This window comes from Pholcus phalangioides, unplaced genomic scaffold (genome assembly GCF_987345545.1).
Source record: "Pholcus phalangioides strain wild (caught in Gottingen) unplaced genomic scaffold, Ppha-v1.0 ptg000007l_1, whole genome shotgun sequence".
Lineage (NCBI taxonomy): Eukaryota > Metazoa > Arthropoda > Arachnida > Araneae > Pholcidae > Pholcus > Pholcus phalangioides.
This window is the reverse complement of record NW_028301600.1, coordinates 23,080,454-23,103,182: the sequence shown is the minus strand read 5'-3', so window position 1 is coordinate 23,103,182 and position 22,729 is coordinate 23,080,454. Positions and strand designations below refer to the sequence as shown.

At 38.8% G+C, this 22,729-nt stretch overlaps 1 protein-coding gene across 3 annotated transcripts in view; it reads right to left on the bottom strand.

The window, feature by feature from the left end:
- Positions 1 to 22,729, bottom strand: part of LOC149085075 (uncharacterized) — a 137,460-nt gene that overhangs the window by 76,350 nt on the left and 38,381 nt on the right. For all 3 annotated transcript variants that reach the window (XM_089232858.1, XM_089232857.1, XM_089232859.1), the window contains exon 2: positions 9,139 to 9,212. In XM_089232858.1, the coding sequence (XP_089088984.1) occupies positions 9,139 to 9,212 (74 nt within the window). The remainder of the gene's footprint in view (positions 1 to 9,138; positions 9,213 to 22,729) is intronic.

Below are 22,729 nucleotides of genomic sequence, written 5' to 3'. Positions count from 1 at the left end.
GAAATTGAACTGTTATCTTAAAAAAAAATATCACCAAAGTCCTCAAAATTGAAATAAAGGTAATGCTATCTTTATTATGATTTTTTTGAAAAATTTAGTTCAAAATTTCATGAAACTTTTCAAGCACAACCAAAAATGAAATAAAATCATGGAATTTTTGCGAATTTGGAGGTGCGTTTACCCTAATACAAAATAAAGTTTCAGTTGCACGACTTTCGCATTTAAACGACGTTTTCACGAGGGCTTTTCAACTCCTATAAACGAATTCCACGCTATTACTAGCAAATCTCCAGTTAAAGGAAAGATTCAGAGAGATTAATCAAAATTTTGGTTCGTTTCTATTTCGTTTTGAAAGTCATTAAAAATGAGAATGTGACAGTTTACACGTAAATAATTTGCATATGATATGGGAAAAAACAGTAATAAAATAGCTAAAAAAACACGTAAAATATTCTATTTCAGTTTTTGAAATGGCAATTCCAAGCTGGCAGTTCAATAGACACATTTCTAGCTATGCAAGGATGACATTTGACCTAATCTCTCGTCTTATGCAGCAACAATTTTATAGCTTTTGGTTGCATTCGTTCCTTAAGAGCTCTACATGAACAGAAAAGAAAAAGTCTTTTAACAGTTTTTCTTGGCTATTGTTCTTTAGTAGAAGCGCAAGATTCTAAAGCAATACGGACCAACATGAAGATATGGGGAAAAAAAAGGCAAACTAGAATTAATGGCCATACTGCTGATGGCCTTCGTTCATTGCCGACGGAGCTTTGAGCTCCTCTTAAATGACAAAAGGATTAAAATCAGCGAATGGCTGTCTTTTTTTTTATTATTATTTCAGGAAGCCGGCCATTGTTGGTCGTTGACGCTCGCCCAGAAAGTCTCGCTGTCAAGTCGTAAACAGACAATGAAGATGAACGACACATGCTGCTGATGTCGAAGGTTAAAAAACACGTGGATTACTACAAAGTACCAATCTCGGAGAATTAGACAATTGCTCATAAGAGAACTGCAATAGACATTCAGCTTGCCGGTTGAGTACCGCTCTTCAAGTTGTGATGCCTGTAATCTACGTATTTGGCAGAAGAAGCGTGCCACTGATCACCGATTCTAAATAACCAATAAGTGTTGAGTGTAAGCGTTATGTATAACACTCTAATACACACGTTTCGTTCTTTCTGGTGGGTTTTTTTTTTTTCGGTTGACTGAAAGAAATTTCCCAGCTTCTTGCTTCGGAAATGAAATCTTAACCCCTAAATGTGTAGCTTTGCATACGCGCACGTGTGGAGGGTTCTTTAAACATTCATTACTGCAGCTATATAGTTCGAAGATAAAGATTCAGATACAATATGATATGTCGCTCTCCACTTGTTTATGTAAGATGTACAGGAAACTGGATTTTGTGGGAAAATGCTGATTTTTTTTTTGGAAATATGTTGATTTTTTTGGAAAGAACAACATCCAGTTTTCTGTGTATACCTAGCATAAAAATTCAGAACCAATTTTGCACATAAGTTGAGGTCATATTCGGACGCGGAAGCCCAGGTCGATAATATACTCGCCTAATGCACCAAAGGATGTTTAGAAATGTCGCGAGTTCGATACCTGATTCCTTGTCAGGAACTTTCCTGGCACAGGGGTACAACCTAAACGGTGATATGACCACAGAAAAAGATTGCTACCGCAGGGAGTTCCACACCGAGGGGTTAGTGCACCAACCTCTCAGTGAGTATAAAAAAAGTTGCCGTTCGGTATTGGTAATAAATTGAAGGTCCCGGTCTAATGAGCCCTCGTGTGCAGAAAATGACTGGTGCGACAAAAGTGATCAAAGTGAGGTCCTATTCTTTTTGTCTTATATTGAATTTGCTGGTAGACGTCCCAATTAACGACAACAACTTTTTGTTTGTTGCAGAGCATATGTGGCTATGATTTCACTGATTTGTTAAAGTGTTTTGCTTGCATTTGTTTGTTTTTTTTACTTTGAAATTTGCAATCCTCCGAATTTTTTTTCTAACTATAGTTTGAATTACAAAGTTATATAGAAAGTAATATTAGTACAAAATATTTATTTTATGTGCAATTTTTGAGGCTTTGCAAGTCTTCAAAAAAGCCCTCTACAAGCAGTAAAATTCGAAATAAATTTTTTTAATGATTTTTCTGGCTTTCAACACGTGTTAGTAACTATGAAAAAATTATCAGCACGAACAAAAAATTGTGGAAAATTTTTTAAACAAGTTGTCCAGAGACCCCTTACTTGTCAACCAAGGGTTGCCACCCCCTTTGATGAACGGTATATTGCTATAATAGCCAAGCGGAATCGACCAGCGACCTCCACAACTGTTAAATCCATGGTTGCCGCGTCACTTGGTAAGACAATATCTGCCAGTACTGCCAGCCGAATACCCCACACGAAAGGACTGTACGCACGAGTGTCATTTGGTTGTGTTCTACTAACCGTCCAATCCAGAAGGGCCGTGATGATTAAAGTGCTGCCGTTATGTTCATGGCCCCCGCAAGGGCGCTACTGACAGGGCCGCAGCCCTGGGGCTCGGAACGAGAGAGAGAGAGAGATTCTCTCTCATCATTTTTTGTTTTTCACGCAATAAATTGCTCATGAAGGGGCTCGTGAAAGTTTGGTCTGGTGGCCCCACAAGATCCCAGCGTTGGACATTGCTTCAGGATGTGGGGGCCATGGTTATGTTATATGGGCCATCGCGTGCTAAAATTTTGGAAGCCAGTATAAATTTCCAAATTCCCATTACAAGTCGTTAAATAGCTGTATATCACAGATGTGCAAAGCAGTAGGGTAATGCTTTTGAGGTATACAATGAAGTAATAGCCATCAGGGGCATAGATACATTCCTCTTGTGTTTGCAGAATAAACGTCGAGTAAAGTCATTCAATGTCTGGCACAAAATCACGTCGATTCCGGGTTTATGACTTGCTTTTTTGGTCCAAACGGTGCATTTCGGGATTTTATGAAACATTTTTTCCATATTGTTTTTGCATTTGACTAGATAGTCTCTCGTTAACTGTAAATGACAATGCAATGACGTTCAATGTTAGACACTAGTAAAATGGTTTATGTTCACTTCTTACATTATAGTTTACTGGAGTATGGAGAATAACTAAAGTGTTAACGAGGTGATTAGCTAAATTAGAAGCCAAGGAGCATCAGAGTAGCGGAAGACGAAGCGAGTGGGCGGTGATGAAGTTGACACCAAAATCTAATGCATCACATCTAGGCGTCTCTGCGGCTAAGTGACTGACTGACTTCCATATTAAAGTTGCGGCATAGAAAACTGTCGAACATGGACATTTTATTTAGTTATTGCACATGGATATCAGAGAGCAAGTGCGCCGGGAGGTCTGTCTCGATGATAATGTAGGCGAAGATGAAGAGAGTTGTCTTCGCGAATGCTCATTGACAGAATACGTGGGTGGCTAAAAACGTATATTTCTTCTATTAACCTATCCTTGAATACGAGCTTTTGATTCTTTCCTGCCGCATCATAAGTGGCTATTGTTCTTTTTCTCCCGCATACATTTTTCCATTATTTTTGAAGATAAAGTCATAACATTTGTCAATTCGTGCCCTGCTTCATCCCCGAGCCCTAGGATTAGCACATTCATTCCGCGCGTTCCCAAGCTTCCTAACCATCCTATACTCTCCTTCCAACCACGTGCATTAAAAAAAAAAACGCATGTTATTACTTAAAGAATCTGCATCTTGGTGCTGTTCTATTTGAATGCCGCCGGTACACTAATCGTTACTCAGTAAGCAAAATAGAAGGCAAGGTCGCGCTTTCGTAAATTGCAACGGCGAGATCTAAGACATCCGACGGTGCATTCTGTAAAGTTAGTGGAAAATTAATGGCAATTTTAGTTCCTTTACTGTAAGTAGGAAGCACGACCTTCCAAGGCACGCACAGAAAAACTATGAAATTGGAGCAGTAAAATGGCTCTAATCACGCGTATATATAACTATACGAATGATACACATTTTGATGTCTTATATTTTATTTTGTTGAACATACTGCTAGAGTTTCATATAATCACGAAACAATGGATATAATCGAACCGATAATCAAGTGCGTAAGAACTGTACATAAATGAATATATTAAAGTAACATTTTGTTGAAAAGCGGTTATTTTATCCACTCGGATGAGTCCTAAATAGACACGGACCGAAAGTTATAAACGTATTTCTAACGTCTTCTCTCAAAGGCATTTATGCACTTCGCGAGATTCGAGCGTAGACTTGTAAGGTACATTCCGTACACCGGTGCGTAACTACAAGCAAAGATGCAGCCTGCCCAAGAGCAGCATTTTATGTGGTAAAAGTGGTAACTGCTGAAAGTAATCGCACCTACAACCAGCACTTCCTAGAGTTAGAAGGCCTCCGCAGTCTGCTTGTGACGTCAGTAAGTAGTCCATTTTCCCTCAAAACATTCAGGGGAAAAAATTCCCTGCACGTGCCGGTATCATCGTTGCGAGGAAAAAAAATGACGGGCTCAGAATTGGCGATTTCTATGTCCCACATCCAATCACTATGCGGTATTGGTAAGCCAATCAGGAAGATTCTACGCCAAAATAAGGAGAAACGCAAAAGGATGCTGTGTTTTAAAATGCAGCAAACTTACTAGGTAGTCTGAATGACGTTTAAGGCAAACATAAAAGGACTTCTATCTCTAGGAGGTGCTGCTACAACCCGGTGCAAAAACTTAGCCATTATGAAATTGTCCTGTTTTTTCAGAAACATGGCAAGGATTGTTACAAATGTATAACTGTCCCTCCCACCGTGTTCCCTCACTTAACACTTAATGTTCGACAAAAAAAAAATTATATACACTGGAGTGCAACACTGAAGTGCCAGAGAAACTGGTACAGACGAGCGTTTGCAAATAAAGGAGAAATGAAACCAATCAACGTAACACGATGCTGTCAGCAGCGCCTATATAAGACAACAGGTACTACTACTTCACCACACACCAACTCCGGCCATATCGCTATATTGCAATTTACTGCCGCTAACGAGTTGAGTTGGAATGAAGGTGCCATCTATCGGTGGGTCGCCTCAAGCACGTTAGTAAAAATATTCTGCTATCTATATTCTTCCCCCTGGTTCGAACCTGAGACCTGACGGCAATCTTCACGGTGGTAGACGAGCATCTTACCACCACGCCACTCGGACGCAAGGTAACAGGTAGCTAGGGAAACTGTTAGATCGGTTTCTGCTTCTAAAATGGCACCACGATTTAGCCCTTAAGCGGCAATTAGAAATACTTCACTACCCTTAAAAGTGTCATATCTTTTTTAATGAAGTAGGCTTTTTCCGATTTTCAGCAGGCGCAAACTAAGGGATATAGGGAAAAGTTTCCCATTGAGAAATCGTTTTTACAAAATATTTGGTCAATGCTAAAATAAGAGGCTCTTATCGAGGCGAGATATCTCGTCATTGCTGCTTAAAGATTAAGTGACTTTGAATGTGGCTCAGTAGTTGGTTCTTATGAGATGAGTCAGCATTTCCGAAGGAGAGATAAAATTTGGATTTTTGCGCACAACCATCGCAAGAGCATACCGTGAATATAAAGGATCCGGTGAAAGAAAAATCAAATCTCCGACAAAGGTGCGGATGGAAAAAGAGCCTGAAGAAACGGGGCCTCCGACGGCTGACAAGAATTTTTTCATGAGATAGACGTGTAACACTGCCTCAAAAAAAATCACTACAGATTTCAATGTTGAGGCATGAACAAGTGTCAACATGCTAACTCTACAACGGTCTTTTTTTGATACAGGCTTTAGGAGCCAAAGGCCCAGTATGCATTCCGGCAAGCGAAAGAACACTAAGAGCAAACGACACTGCAAAGCCAGCGGCTCCACCCCCGTTATGGTGGAACCAAGACCTCATTATTGAGCGAAAAAAAGTAAGGGCTTTGAAGCGACGCTGGAAGAAAGCCCCGAGAACTTGTGGTAAAGGTGGTCATAAAGAACGGCTTTTCATAAACAAAGGACCGTCTACTTCAAAATGATCAATTCCGCCAAGTTGTCAGATTGGAAGAAAAAGTGCCAGGAAACCTGCGACGCATATGGAACATACAATGCCACCTTGAAATCAAAGGCGTTACCACTACAGGTGACAATTTGAAACGAGGACAACGGGACAATCCTGGAGACATCTCACGGACAGATCGAGAGAATCTTCCCGGACATTGAACCTGCGGAAAAGCTGGCTGAAGAAGAGCGCCGAGATGCAATCTGGCTGCCCTGAAGTTGATAGGATCATCAAGAATCTTAACGAAAAAAAACCCGACTGACCGCATAAACAACCGCATGCTGAAGGTACTGCAAAGAGTAAAGCCTGATCTATTCACCACTTGGTCTAACAAGTGGAAACTTTCGGCCTTCCCGAACACTTTCAAAACTGCTAAGCTGCTACTCTTCATAAAGAAGGGGAGGGACTACTGTGACCTAGGACCATACCGCCCGGTATCCCTTTTATCCTGTATCGGCACCTGCTCGGGATATTGCTCATGCAGAGAATAACGTTCTTCACCGAAAAAGCCAACTGGTAGCACAGTAGCCAGCACGGCTTCAGAAAGGGCCAGTCTACGGTTTTTGCCATTGAGGTCATGATGACAGAAGTCAACAGACAGCAAAGCAACGGGAACGACATTGTCATAATTTCGGTCGATGTCTGAGGAGCATTTGACCATGTAAGATATGGAACAGTTTGAAAGAGACTTCGGGCCCTACCGATACCAAATAACCAATTATCTACAACAGCGGATCTGCTGACGAAGAGAACTGTCATCTTAGAATCCGACGAAGACATGGCTACGAAGTCTTTTTTCAGGGGAGCTTCCCCAGGGCTCCTACTCTGGGCCGTTCTCATGGAACAACTAAGTTCCATAGTTGGTTATCGATGAGGTCATGAAGGATGACTGGCCAACCGATGTGCTGGTCCAAGCATATGCAGATGATTTTATCATAATCGGGTCCCACAATCAAAGGAACAGCCAAACTCGCCAAGAAAGCTCTAGTCAAGCTGAATACTTGGCTACAGAGACTTCAGCTAATACTACCGCATCAGAAAATAAGGTTTTTATTGATCTCCTCGAAGAGACCACCAAACATCAAAATGGTAGGGTCCCCATAAAATAAGCAAAGGTACTGCATTATGTAGGAATCTATATTGACGACAGAATCTGGATTGGGAGGCTCACGTCAAGGAGAAGAAAGACAAGATGGCCGAAGCTCTCCAAAAATTCAGGAAGATAGCCGGCAGAAAATGGGGACTACTTCAAGACCTTTGGAGAAAATTACACATAACCGTGGCCGCATCATAGCTTACGGAGCATCAGCTTGGTATGTCCGACCTACCTACAGTGGCGCTAATAAAAACTCAACTCGATTCAAAAGAGCTATCTCCTCCTCATCACCGGTGCCTATATCACCACACCGACGAATGCTCTACAGGTGATTCTGGGCAAGAGAGAGAGAGAGAGAGAGAGGCATCTCTCTCCCTCCCTCTTCTCTCTCTCTCTCTCTCTCTCTCTCTCCCTCCCCCCTCTCTCTAAAGGGGATTTTTTTCCATTTTTTAATGTCAAAAATACAATAATCTCGGCTCGGATGGGAGGGGGGGGGGGTGTTTCAATACTTGCATGTAGTATGTTATATTCTTTGACACTCTTGAGAAACTGCACACATTGACTTCCGCGCTGATGCCAAACTCGGTCTGAATCATATAAGTAAGTTAGCCATTGGCTTATATTCGACTAAAAAAATTCTTAAACTATTATAAAAATGATGCCACTGTAATCAATTTTACTTCTTTTCATATCCATAACTGGGGGGGGGGGAGACGGGTTCGGTGCCCCGGGCGCCAGACCAGATGGGGGCACAAATTTAGCCCCTCAATCTCTTCTTCAACATCACAAAGGAGCGTCAAAATGCGTGGTTGCCCTGGCTGACCAACCATCTAATTAAGGCCTAGCTTCTTTCAGTTGCTGAATTGAACTACTCATTTGACTAGTCACGGTAATTTCTAGTTATATCAAATTTTTGCTACGTGTAAATTTTGGGATTTCTGCTACGAAAAATACTAAAATACTAATACTACTGCCGCTGTGGTGGTCGAGTGGTTATAGTGACGGACTCGCGATGCGAGGATCCGTGTTCGAACCCCACAGTGGTGGTCGGCTGAAGTTGGTTTTCTGCGGTTCCCAACTTCAAGGCGAAAATGCGAGCCGATCTCCCCGTTAAAAAGTCTCGCCACAGAGCGCAACAGTCCTACAACGATAAATCATTCAATCATAACACTTCACTCATAGTTAGAAAAACTAGTGGCAGATGGCAGCACTACACATAACAAGCATTACAGAGAAATAACAAAACTTCCCGTCAGGTTTCACTACACGTACACGCACATTCCCGCATGTACCGATTCGTTGGGGGGGTTCTGCGGGGGGGGGGTGTGCATGTGTGATGTAGTAGTAGTAGGTAGGGCCTCCAAAAAAAATGGCTCGGGGATCCATGATGTTCTTAAGTCAGCCACCTCGTTGGGCAATTTGCCTGTTGTGGCGTTGTATTTGTATGAAAACGATATTTTTGATCCAAAATGATAAAAAGGTATTTTCAAGTATGTATAATGTGTTTCATAATTCAATTGTTTGCTATTTTAATTTGAGATACTAAACGCATCAGCGTTTAAATCAATGGTTCCAAAACTTTTTTTTTTTGGTGTTTCCCAAGCCAACCACGGCTTCCCTACGTTAGTCATAGTTTATCCGCGACTCCCCAGAATAGTCTGGAAGAAAAACCAGATGCAATGGATAGGCACACTTCAACATCAATAGGTCACCACGATGCCCCCAAGAGCCACGACAGACATTTTGAGAACCAGTGGTCTAAACTGTTGCATTACGGTGTAATTTTGCGATCAAACCAATTTTGTTACATTTTTAGTCCATTTCCCACCGAAACATTTCATAACAATAATTTTCCGAGCAACCTCTAAAAAAGGATGTATGGTAACAGTGTGTTTATAGATTTCACTTCTGATGTACTCAGAATAATAATCAAGTACATTTTACATAGAATATTTCTTATTATATTAATTGAAAAAGCCGTACTTACGTGCATGTAAAACCGCTGCAAAGCACAAGAAACTAAAGCTCAAAACAGGAAGCATCGGCATTCTAATGAGAAGCCTGAGGGAGAAAAAAACCACAAAATAAGTCATAAATTAAAAAAAGAATAAAATAAATTTATAAATCTCATGCTAGAGAAAAAAAAAATTCAATGATTATATTAGATTGACATCGAAGAAAAACTAGGAATGTCTGAAACTAAATTCCAATATAGATTTGGTGCCGTAAAAATGCATTGTGATATCACAAAATTAAACAAATTTGGAAAATTGCATTTAAATACCTTTAAGAAAGTGCTGCTCGTCAGATATATACAACGCTATAGGAATTGTGAAGATAGCTAATTAAAAAATGGATTAGTTGCAGAAGGATTACATAAATGACACATACTAGAATGTCGTTGCCAGTCTTTTATGCATATTAATACCGATATTTATAGCCCATGCCCGATTAATGATGGAGGGAAAGAAACAAAGGTTGAAAATACTTTTCATGCCTCCAAATCTTTTGGTATTGTTTAATTTGCTAATTGTTTGACGCAGCAACTTTTTTTCCGGCGCCATTGTTTAATCTCCTGGAAACCGACTACACTGTATGAATGACTGTTTCCAGGGAAAACAGTTTTACAGAAACGTGGGTGGATGAAGAAGCAAATGCAAGATGACGAGCCAAGTGACTGTTAACTGCAAGCATTAAACTGAAACAAGGCTGTCATTTAACCTAACGCAAGAACATATGAAGTATGTACTTATTAACCTTGAATAAGATAAAAACCTACCGCCCATATCAAATATGGTTGTCGTGTAGGAGTGGATAATTTTTTGGTTCATCCTCCTGTGAATATTTCCTTTTTTAAAATACTGTATATATCAATGGAAGTAGAATTCACGAATTGGGAAGGTAAGCTATTCCATATGATAATCCTACCAACATAAAATTATCCTTAAATAGCCAAAACCCTATGATCCTTCAAAAACAAACCTTAAATTCTTCAATCATTCAGAGTGGTTATAAATAAACTTACACTCTTCACACACATGTAGCGCCCATTCTGATGGAGGTATTTTAATGAATAATTGGTATATATAGGATGTATGGACCACAGGAAAAAGAAAGACTCAATAAGAAATTGTTCAAGTTTTGACCACCAGTTGAAAAGCGGCGCTTTTTATCAGTTATCTTCTTTCCATGATCCAAATAACGTACATACCAAGTTTCAATGAAATATGCCCACCACAACGGGCGCTACATAGCTCGGAGAGAGTAAAGTAAGTATAATTCAATGACACTACTCAGCTTAACTATACTGACACTATGCCGACCTATGTAGTGCCCGTTCTGGTGGGCGTATTTAATTGAAACATAGTATATAGGTTATGTGGACCATGGGAAAAAGTTAACTGCGTTAAAAAGCGCCACTTTTCACCTGGTGGTCAAAAATTGAACTATTTTTGTATTGATTCTTTCTTTTTCCCATGGTCCATGTATCCTCTATGCCAATTTTCATTAAATACCTCCATCAGAATGGGCACTGCATACGTCTGAGCAGTGTCAGTTTATTTATAACCACCCTGTATCTTCACTACGAATGCGGTCTTTCAATATTAACATAATCAATAAATTGTTAGTCCCTCTTAATAGCTCAAGCCATCCATACCCTTAAGAGTGTCTTAATAGAAATTTTATGCACGTTTTAAACCAAGTCTATATTTTTTGAAGATATGGCTCCCAAAACTGCACACATACTCTAGATCAGCATTTCTCTATCTTTTTGACTAAAAGAGCCAATTTTAGTATGCAATTTCTATGGAGGAGCCCCGCGCAGGCTCTTTTCTATTATTTATTTATCAAGTTTACCAATTTATTTTATTGTTTTAGAGTTGGTGCGGATATTCTGAGAAAAAAAAATGCACACAGAGCCCTAAGGGCTCCATGGAGCACAAGTTGGGAGCCCCTGCTATAAATCAAAACAAACTAAGCCATGGGAATGCATAAGCATACTCTCAGATATAAAATATATAGACCTTTCTTAGTTTCATGTCCCGTATTTTATGGAATTTTTGTGAGTCCATGAATGTCCATGGGATTCCCAAATTTGTCCATCATTTTTACGTTGTTTGAAAAACTATTGACAGGCCTGAGAGAAAGAAAGGCCTGATATTTAGACCTGAAGGACATTTGTTCCTCACTTAGGATCACGCGTTCTTGGAGCTTTCTACATTCTCTGATAGGTGGCTTCGTTTGCATGGAATTCACCTAAATAGGCGGAGGATCTGGGAGGCTTACGATAAGCTTAGATCAGGTTTTTTACTCCAAGACCAGATAACCGGGAAGGGGGGGGGGTTATTTAATGTTGTTTATAACAGTGTAGACAGGAAAGATCCTGTCAACTCCGACTTGGATAGCTTCTCTATTGACCCTAAAACACAGGGCGAATCAAAATGTGTTCAGATAAACGCCAGATGGGTAATAAGAAAGACTTTTTAAAAACTATTAAAAACTATTTTAAAAACTGTGGAAGGCCTTGATCTAATAGTCAGTTTCAAAGAACAGAATCTTGGGCAAACGATGGGGATGAATCCTTCTTACATATCTCTCTGAATAAGATATTTTTTTTCAGAAATAGATCTAGTGCAAAAGTGGATGGAGTCCTGATTTATGTGAAATCATGTTTGTAAGCCACAGAGTGTAACGTCTAGATTAGTGGTATTGAAACTACATGGGTTTAGCTTGAAATTGAAAACAAAAAAGCGCCATGAGGTTATTGTAGGAGTTTCTTATAATCCACTGAATAGGGATCCGAACCACATCTCCAAGCTTCATGATGAAACTTCCTACGTGTTTAAACATAAGAGGGTAGTTATATGAGGGAATTTCAACTACTCGAGTATAAATTGGGAGAGTTTCTTAAGTTGGTGCTCGATAATTTTTTGAATCAGCAGGTAGCTACCAGGGGTACTTCTATTTTGGATTTGATTCTCGCAAGTTTCGAGGATCTTGATCAACATGTTTCGGTTAGAGACAAATTTTGTTCTAGTGGCCATCGGGTAGTTAGCTTTCTTTGTAGCTTTATCGTGGGCAAACCTGTTTCTAAAAGAATGGCTCCTTGTTTTCGAAGAACCAACTTAAAGCTTTTGAGGGAACGGTTAGGGGTAATTTTCAAAGACCGGTTGGAATCGGGGGTTATGGTAAGGCAATGGGAAGTATTTAGGACAAAACTTTCCCCTGTTTTGCATGGCATCATGCCCTTTGTTCGAGAAAAGCGCATTTGTTCATCAACTCCGACTGGTTCACAGATAACTTGTGTAATCTTTACCTAGAAAGGGAATTCAGGGAGTATAAAAATAGAAGCGGGAGCTGTCATCATTTACTGAAACAAGGACATTGAAGAAAGTGATTAGGGTAGAAAATAAAAAAGAAGTTGAATCTGGGTTGACAGATAACATTGGCACTGACCCAAAATCATTTTTCAGGTACGTCAACAATGGATGTAAGGAAACAGTTGGACCACTCTCGATAGACGTGTCTGGGGTAGAACGCAGTGTAAGCATGAGTAGAGTAGCGCGTTCAGTGACTTTTTCAAAGTACGGGTAGGTCATGGGGTGATAAAGGGCTCAATGATATTCAAGTGGAAGATGTGGAGAAGCCCTTAAGCTTCTTAAAAATGTATGTGTTAACAAAAAGCACAAGGAACAGATGATAGTTATCTTATGGTCCTTAGAGAATGCACTAATGAATTTTTGGTGGCAGTTGCACAAATTTACACGAGTAGTGTTGCTGGGGTATCGTTCCAGGGGATTGAAAGCTTGCTAATGCGCTTTCGATATCTAAAAAGGGTAGTAGAACAACCGCGTCGAATTATCGTCCAGTGAGTTTGACGAGCTCTCACCCGAAAATTTTGGAAATTGTCATGAAAAAGGCAATTGGTGAAGTGGATAGACGAGAATAATGTATTGTCGGATAATCAGCATGGGTTCAGAAAACGTAAGTCATGTGTAACCAACCTCATTTGCTTCTATGATCACGTGACTAAGGCTTTAGGAAAAGACAAAAACGTAGATGTTGTTTATTTTGATGTTCAACAAGCATTCGATCGAGTCCAACATGGTAAACTCTTGAAGCGTTTACATCAGATTGGCAATGGGGAAACTTGTTGAATCGAGAAGAATCGTGGTTGCGTGATAGGTCACAGCGATTATGGAGAACGGGAATTTTCTGATTGGACAAATGTCGCAAGGGAAGTCCCTTAAAAGTTTCCTTGGTTCCATTCTTTCTTCATTTTATCAATAAGCACGATGAGGGTATCGGTGGGATTGTGAACAAATTCGCAGATGACGCAAAGCTTATGGGGGTAGTGGGAAATCAAAGCGAGAGACAGGGAGAGGCGAACATAAATATGATTGCAGCATAGGGACTAACAACAATTTAAGCATATTTTTTTCAGTGTTGGCAAGTCCATGGTTGCTCATATTGGTTCGAACAACCCACGTTTCACTTACGAGTTGAATGATGGTGTCATTCCGGATGCAACTAGGATCACGGATTTGGGAATTTTTATTGACGAGCAGCTTAGGTTTTCTGAACATTGTTCCGCGGTGATCAAAAAAGCGAAGAATGCTTGGTTGCATATGTCTCGCGTTGCCGTAAAGTCATTCTTCCGCTTTTTCAGGGCTTAGTTGGCCCTGGTCCGGAGTATGTCGTACGGTTTCGGAGACCATACCTACAAAGGGACATAGAATTGGTTGAAGTGATGCAGAGACGTGCGCTCTTGTTGGTACACTGGGCTTGAGCTACGAAGAAAGGCATGGTTTTTGAATATGTTTACATTGGAAGAGTGCAGGTGCCGGATCGATGAGATTGAAGTGCTTAAAATTTTCAACTGGATGGATAAGATGGAACATGAGTTATTGAAACACCGTTTATCAACTGCTATGTGTAAATAAAATACTTTTTTATATTTAGAAAAAGTTGATTCCTATTGGCGTCATTTTTTCAGAGTCGCTTGAATTTTACATATTCAGAAAGAAATTTAAAAAATTGCACAAAATTGAGAAGATTGAAAATAAAATTGAACGTAAAAACCACTCAACTTTGCTAAGCAAGATTTTATTTGTTTATAAATAACATTAAAATCAAGGCAAACTGTATATCTTATTCTTAATTAACTATTTTATGTAATTGAAAAAAATCCACTTCTAATTACTGTAAACCGTTAAACTTTAGGACAAGAATAGCACATTTCTTAATATGGTATCCGTACTGTGAGTGATAACAACATGATTTCTGGAGGAAAATATAGCTATAACCCTGAGCTTGCTTACCATGTCCGATTATTTAAAACTATTTGTAAAATAAATATTAAGAGACGTAATTTTCTGTTGTAAGGAAGCCATTTTTCCTACTCTGAAAGGAATTTTAGTACTCTTGTCTGATTGTTAGCCCAATACTAGCCTGTAGAAATTCTATAGGAGTTTTACAATGGAAAAAATTGTCATTTTTTTTTAGTTTTTCTACCAGTTAAGTTCTTTTTGTTCGTTTAAAGTTTAAGAAGGACTAGAAATTTTATTTTTATACAGCTTTCAACAAATAAGTGAAAAAATTAAGTGAACCTGAATAAAAAAATAAATAATAACAAGTCAAGTTTTAAGCTACTTTTTTTAAATACAGGTGATGAGAAGTCGTGTAAGATTGAAAGTTCTTCACTTATTTATACAACGTTTTATTGAAACAAAAAAACTTGAAAACTGTACAAATATTTATTAATTAAGATTAAATTAAACCTATTTCTTCATGTCAACTAGAATAAAATCACCTTTAGTATTTTTGGGAACAGGAATTTCTTTTATCAAATTCGTAGCAGGGTTCTACAGTTTGTCCTCTTTGTTTGGTCACTTCCAATATTATCTTGCCATCTGCATACAATTAACATCGGATTCAAAGGTTACACAAAACAAAAAAAGTTCAGAAAAAACGAAAAAAAACCCCGTTCTAAAATTACCAAAATTTGGAGAGCTACGTCCTAATGTTGCTCAATCAAATGTAATATGTTTACATTACGTAAAAACTACCTAAGTAACGTACAGAAAAGATTAAAACAGCAAATTGATCATCATAAAATTATAAATTGAATAATTACATACTTTTGGTTTTCATTTGATGTGCTATTTTGTCTAATCAAAGGCTTAAGAGGTTTCACAAAGTTATAATAATCACTAAATAGAAGAAACAATGCTCCAACAATCCGAAGCATCACTCAGAATCCATATTTAAGCACCAGCGCATCCTACTGATTTTTGTGAATAATTCTAGATCAAGAACGTGGCGACAGCACGAAAACTCAGCCCGTCACATGTATTCAAATATGAAAATAATGCTTGTCCTAAAGTTATCTCGGGTTTACGGTAATTAAATTGCTGTGCTGATATACTGTTTCAATTGAAAATATGCCAACAATACCCCTCCGTACACACATTTGTATTTACTCATTTCAATCCATTAAGGGGTGTCACGTGATGCCCCTGAAGTCGAATTTTCAAAAATAACCAAAAAATATTTCATTCAAACGCAAATAAAATAATAAAAATTTAGTGTCAATTGGGTTAATTCGTTCTTTCAAAATAAGACAAAGATGTAATAAATTAAAGTGTAAATGTATAACAAGAAAAAACACTGTACGTGGTTTTTTGTCAGATTGCAGTTTTTAAGTTTATACGTGAGCGTGTAAGATTTTTTTTTTAGAAAAAAAACGACTACACCAAAAATTCTGAAATTTTGCAGAAATGTTTATTCAAAATTTGTTAGTAAAACGGACATCGGATTTAGCAATTGATTTAGCACTGTTTAGTAAATGTTTATTCGACATGTGTTAGTAAACACATCGGACCTTGAACGTGGATATCTGACCATTCATTAGAATTTTATGAATTTTTAAAGCTTGAAAAAAAAATATAAATTTCAAAAATCTAAATTCTACATTTTTTTATACAGTGCTAAATCAATTGCTAAATCCGATGTCCATTTTATTAACAAATTTTGAATAAACATTTCTGCAAAATTTCAGAATTTTTGGTGTAGCACTTTTTTTTTATAATCTTACGGATGAACTTAACTGCAATCTGAGAAAACTACGTTCGAAGTGTTTTTTCTTGTATGCATTGACACTATAATTCATTACTTCTTTGTTTTATTTTGAAAGAACGAACTAACCGATTGACACGAAATTTTTAGTATTTTATTTCCAATGGAATGAAATATTTTTAAAAGTCATTTTTGAAAATTCGACTCCAATGGTCGTGACACCGAGGGCTGGAAAGAGAGCAGGGTGCGGGGGCAACTGTCCATTGAGGCAAATTTGTGGGCTGGCAGTATTAGGTGGGGACAAAGAACACCGTTCTAAAACTATTGAATCTTACGAGTTGAATGGTGTTATTATTCCAGATGCAACTAGGATCCCCGATCTAAGAATTCTTATTGAAGAGCGGCTTAGGTTTTCTGAACATTGTTCAGGGGTGGTCAAAAAAGCGAATAGAATGCTCGGTTTCATTTTCAAAAAGGTTTCTCCTAAAGTCATTCTTCCGCTTTTCCGAGGTTTTGGTCGTCCCTGTATGCTGTAAGGTTTGGGGAACCATACCTACAGAAGGACATAGACTTGGTTAAAGGGGTGCAGAGAAGAGCTGCGCGTGTCATTGTTGACACACGGAGCTTGAGTTATGAAGAAAGACTTGATTTTTTTGAAAATGTTTACATTGGAAGAGCGCTGGTGTTGTGGGGGATATGATTGAAGTGTTTAAAATTTTTAACGGGATGCATAAAATGCACCATGAGTTATCAATACATCGTCAATCAACTGCTTCGACAAGGTATATTGGTATCGATTGGTAAGAGGCAATTCTAGGCTGTGGTGTCGCAGGGAGTTCTCTAACAGGGTTGTGAATAAATGCTTACCTTCGGAGGGCCGTGAATTCTAACACAATTGACACGTTTAAAAAGAAATACGATAAACATATTGGGATAAATCGAGAAGCCATTCATACTTAGAATTAGACAACCATGATTTTTTAAGGGCTGAAGTATATTTATATTTTATCACAATTATTAGTTTTTTTATTGCTGTTATTGGGTTGCTGTATGTTTGATGTAGTGTAGATATATTTCCGACATCCAAATATTTTTTATGGGAATCTTTTTCAACCACCTCGTTGGGCATTTTGCCTCTTGTGGCCTTTCTATTTGTATTTGTATAAAGTTGTCGGGGTGGCAAAATCGTGTTTGCCTCGGACGGCAAAAATTCTATTTACGACCCTGGTGACATCCCCTAAAAAAATTCAATACGTTTTTTTGGGGTGAACCATAGAGGGTTTGGGGCTGATTTTCATCACGCTTCACAACCATATAATATGAAAAGTTAAAATTGTACAGATCTCTCTGAGTCGTACCCTTGCTACGAAAGAAACATTCGACGATATGATATCGTGTGAAAAAAAAAGAAAGTTGGGCATCGTGTTCTCAAAATCCACTTGTAAGGGAGAAACGTCGGCAATGTTACTTATTTTTAGAGACAAAAAGGGGAGCAACGCCAGTTCTTATTTAAGGCTACCATATTGTTTGATTTAGGAAAAGGAATACGTATATGCAGGTATGCATAAAAGTAAACATCTTATACGAGAGCTGGAAAAGGTGAAGAAAAAATGAAAAAAGGGTTGTATCGTTGCCAATTTTAAAACCACCTAATGTTCTTAATGTCGATTGTTGGCGTTCCAGACGTTCCATTTCGCACGAAAGAAAGGTAATCTCATCCAGGTGTGTTAAGATCAAGTGGAATCCTAAAGATTTCAGGCATCTTGCCAAAGGTGAGAAAATATTCAGTAACACAAAGAGTTTTATTTACAAAGAGTAAATTGACGCGGAGAAACAATACTCGCATATTTCTTTTACTGTCTTCGGAATCAACGCAAATCGCTCGTTTTCTCTGTAACTATGAAATACGTCATTGTTTTCTTTCGGATTGTTTATTTTCAAACAATCGACACAATAACTGAAATTCGTCCTTCAGTCAAAGATGACATATTACGTGTCCCGATTCTTTTCAAGGTATAGTTTTATAAGAAAAACGTGACTGAGAACTGATTCTACACTGATAGTGGGAACTATATACCTTTTACGTAACAAAATGAAACTGTAAAGTGAATTGAAATTGAATCTAAAAAAACTAAAAACTATATACTCGTACAAGGGGAGCCATATTCAAACTGACTCTACTTAAGAGTAGAGTCAGTTTGAATATGGCTAGCTCGATCTAACAGCAGGCGCGGATCCAGGACGATGTGACGGGAGAGAGTAGCGAATTGTACAAGTTCGTCCCGTATTTTAAGGGGAGGACAAATTTTCCCACATTGTTTGACTCGTGAGAGGAGCGGTTGTTCCCTTCAACCGCCTCTAAATTTGCGCCTGAGCGAAGACAGACATCTTCAGCTTCTAATGGAGCGAAGATAGGTGGGTCCAGGGGCATGTGTCGGAGGACGGACATGAGCCAGACAACTCAGGAAACTACTAGAAGCGAAAACAAGTCACAAAACAAGTCACGTGTATAGTAGACAAGACCGCTGTAGAAGTTTTGCACATATATATACACGCGACTTGTTTTCGCTCCTAGTAGCTTCCAGTGGACGACCGACCTTAGGCTGTGCTAATAGTGGAGCGAAGAGGTAAGAGCTACAAGAATTGCGACTACGTTTCATCTGCTAGATAAGCGCAGATCCAGGACGGGGGGGGGGGGAAGCGATAAGCGCGAACCATGACAAGAAAGACACTAAAATGAAGTAGAAAGTTCAGGAAAGCATTCGGAGTTCTGCTGAACATAGTCTTACTGTCTCACGTTATCTCTCTCAGCGTGCGTTAGGGGCCGTTCAAGTATTATGTAAGCAAAGTTTTAGCCATTTTTTGAAACCCCCCTCCCCCGTCAGCAAAATTTCGTCATCAGCTCTGCCCCTCTGAATCCTAACGCATATTGGTGGGATCAGAGACGTACACAGGGGGGGGGGTAGGGCATAGAGGGGCTCGTGCCCCCCCCCCCACCCGACGACTAAAATTTATTTTTTTAATGCAAAAAAATATTTTTTTTAATTGAAATTTCAGAAGAAAATACCTTTATATATTATAGTAATCAATTTTTCTGTTAATTTCCAATGTTATTTAAAGGCTATGAACTCAAAATTTATCTTTAATAAATTCTTTGCGACCCACCCGCGAAGCTATGTAATGATAAATCGCATAAAGGCCCTTGGCCTGCTGGCCAAATATGATCCTGGGGGTTATCTGATGCGGCCTGCCCTCCTCAAACTTAATTTTGTAAAAATGAATTAAGCGGCACATTTACAGATCGCTTAAGTGTCCCGTGGTACAATGACCCGGGACATGGTTCCAGAACACTTAAGCGATCCGTGGCACATTTAGAGATCCCTTGAGTGACATGTGACGTAGTTTTAGAGCACTTAAGTGGCCCCCACAGTGCGGTTCTACATCATTTAAGTTACCCGTTCATTAATTCCTCAGATTATTTAAGTGATCCGTGACATGTAATTACGGATCACTTGAGTGATGCGTGGCACAGTTCCAGAGCACTGTGGAACATTTAGAGATCGCTAAAGTGACTCTGTAGGGCACTTATCAATAGGAGGAAATCTTACTTCAAGAGGGGGGGGTGCCCACAAACTATCGAAAGGTTTTTTGACGCACCGAGTGAGAAAATATTTCATATTTTCATAAAGGGTGGTTGATGACGTAAGGATTACCCAAACCCCCCCTCCCCCTTGTTATCAAAAGTCAGCAAATCGGAACCCCCCCCCCCATCGATGCTGACGTAATACTTGAATGGCCCCTTATTTGTGAAATAAATTTCAACTTCAGCTACTCTTTGTCGATTTAGAACTCGTGAAAAGTTGGACATGGGTATGCATACAGCGAACGCATAGAAATAGATGATTCAAAAGGTTGAAGAAACAGGATCTCTATCAGTTCTCGGCCTGATACAGAACGGAAAAAATGTGAGAATAGACAATTACTGAACATACAGAGTTTTTCAATAGCTGCCTGATCGAAGATAAATTTAGGACAGAGAAAATTCAACTGCCCTTGCGGGGAATCGAAACCACTCCCTCTCATTTACCGGGTGAGTTCCCTAGACAACTAGACTACAAAGGAAACGGTTCTCAATTTTTCCTTAGAGCACGTGTGCGCTGAACGGGACCGTTCATGGACGGTCGGACCTAACTCTGGGCAAAGCTCATAATTATTGGCACTGCCACCAGATGGCGGCAAATTTATCTTCGATCACCCAGCTGAAAACCTTCATATGGATAGTGAAGAGTGGCATCATCCTTGAATAACTGTACAACTGAGATTCATAAGTGGACACAGGCTCCTCAAATAGGTGTGGGGACGAATCAAAATTCACTATGTAAAGTGAACAGATGGAGGTAGTGAATGTGTCCACCTTCGCCCCCCACCCCCCGCCGATGCCAATAATACAACTGTTTACAGAATGGAGGACGGGACGGTGATCGCCATTCCATGTATCCGAGACCTATGATAGCACTTGAGTCACTTGCACGTAATAGCAGTTCCTATGGAATTATGCAAAACTGGAAAATGATATAGTCGACGCTGCTAAATGTGATCACATCGGGATTCAAGATTTTTGATAACAATAACCAATTGATAACTATATCTTAAATAAATCCCGGTCGCAAATACGATTACCATCGGTCCCATTCGACGAGACGGAGGTATGGTCATCCTACTTGAGGTCGGAAAATATGACAAACTTGTTACAAAATGTTTAATCGTTTCCCCCCTTCCTCCCTTTAAATCTTGCATTTTTTTTTTTATCCAGCCACTGTGGGGAGTTGAAATGGAACCGTCTAGTGTGTATCACGAATCACGATACCTTTTTCTTGAATGTGTGGTACGTTCCATAGATCTCCAGAAAGTCTTTCAGGTGAAAACTGTGAATCTGAACAACTGAAAGAAACTGACCAAGAACTGAAGAGAAAGGGGCATTTTTCTTTTTAATCATACATTTTCTTAATTATAGGAACGCTTTGCAAAAGCAACTTTATGCGTATATGGATCATATCGAATACCACGGCCCGATTACGACATCAAGTACGGAAATGTTTATCAACAAAGGAGGGGAGAGAACACTTTCTTACCTCCCAGAAGTTTTGGAGGACGGACTCCCAGACACAGTTTTGCGGGCTGATAATAACTTTCAGGAAAAAAATAAGTTTGGTAAACCTTAATTTCAAAAGGCGAAAAAATATTATTCAACTAGACTACAAAAATTGATAACATAAAATCAAGTTCCGATAACTATGAACGAATTTTTTCCCATGTTATGGTATTGGTTCGTTCCGTTTTTTACGAAAGTGATAACAATACCCGAACAATAACATTATTCGTGATTATAATAAATGATGCGTCGACTGTACTTGAAAATGCTGAAGTCAAGATGGATGTCACAGTTCAGTTGCGTCATTCATTTATCTATTCACTGTACGTCTTTCAAGCATCACACAATATGTTCTCCTATGGCAAATTTTGCAGTGTTTCACGAAATCCTTGTTTTTCATATCTGTATTAGGCCGGGATTACATTGTAAAAGTTTTATTAAAGTTCTTTTATAAAATTTGAAAAATGCAACCAACAAGTGCATCAGTAACATTCTAAACCAAGAGGCTTATTGGTTGTTTTTTTTCGGGTTTTTTGAAAGCTCTTTCATCAAACTTTTATAGTGCAATTCCGGGCTCAGACCAGATATCAAATTTTTCGCTCGTTAGATCCAGCGATAGATGGTATGGAATAACATCAGTTCAATTTTGTCCACCATGTACTTAGCAAAGCAACAACTGAATTCAAAAGTGGACCAATGGTTCTTTGGTATTCAATGATAAATGTGTAAATTTTAGGTATCCGACTACGTTGAAGAAAAAAAAAACAAGTCACTTTGGAAGAAAATTCTACTTTTTGATGATTTTAAAACATGTCTTGTTTAAATGACGTTTAGAATCGAAGTTACGTCCACTTTAGAGTGTTGCATTTTTAGGTGCAAGTAAAATACGTGAATAAAAACTTTAAACACGTTTCACGGAGAATGCTATTTTTGACATTCTATTTGAGTTTGAAACATGATCTTTATAAAAATCCTTTCATAATACAAATACAACGCCACAACAGGCAAATTGCCCAACGAGGTGGCTGACTTAAGAACATCATGGATCCCCGAGCCATTTTTTGGAGGCCCTACCTACTACACCCCCTTCCCGCCCCCCCCCCCCCGCGGAATATTACATGAATTTTGCTTATAAAATTTGACATAAAAATGACTTTTTCAAAGAGAAAATGGCGTAAATAATCCAAAATTTATTATTGTTTTCACCATTTCGGGATACTTTTAATCAAAAACTATTGTTAAAGTCCACTCCAGCACCATTTTAAAGAAAAGTGACAAAAAAAGGGTAGTCGGATACCTTAACATGTTCTTGTATCCGATTAATCCCGTATAAAAAAAAACCCAATAA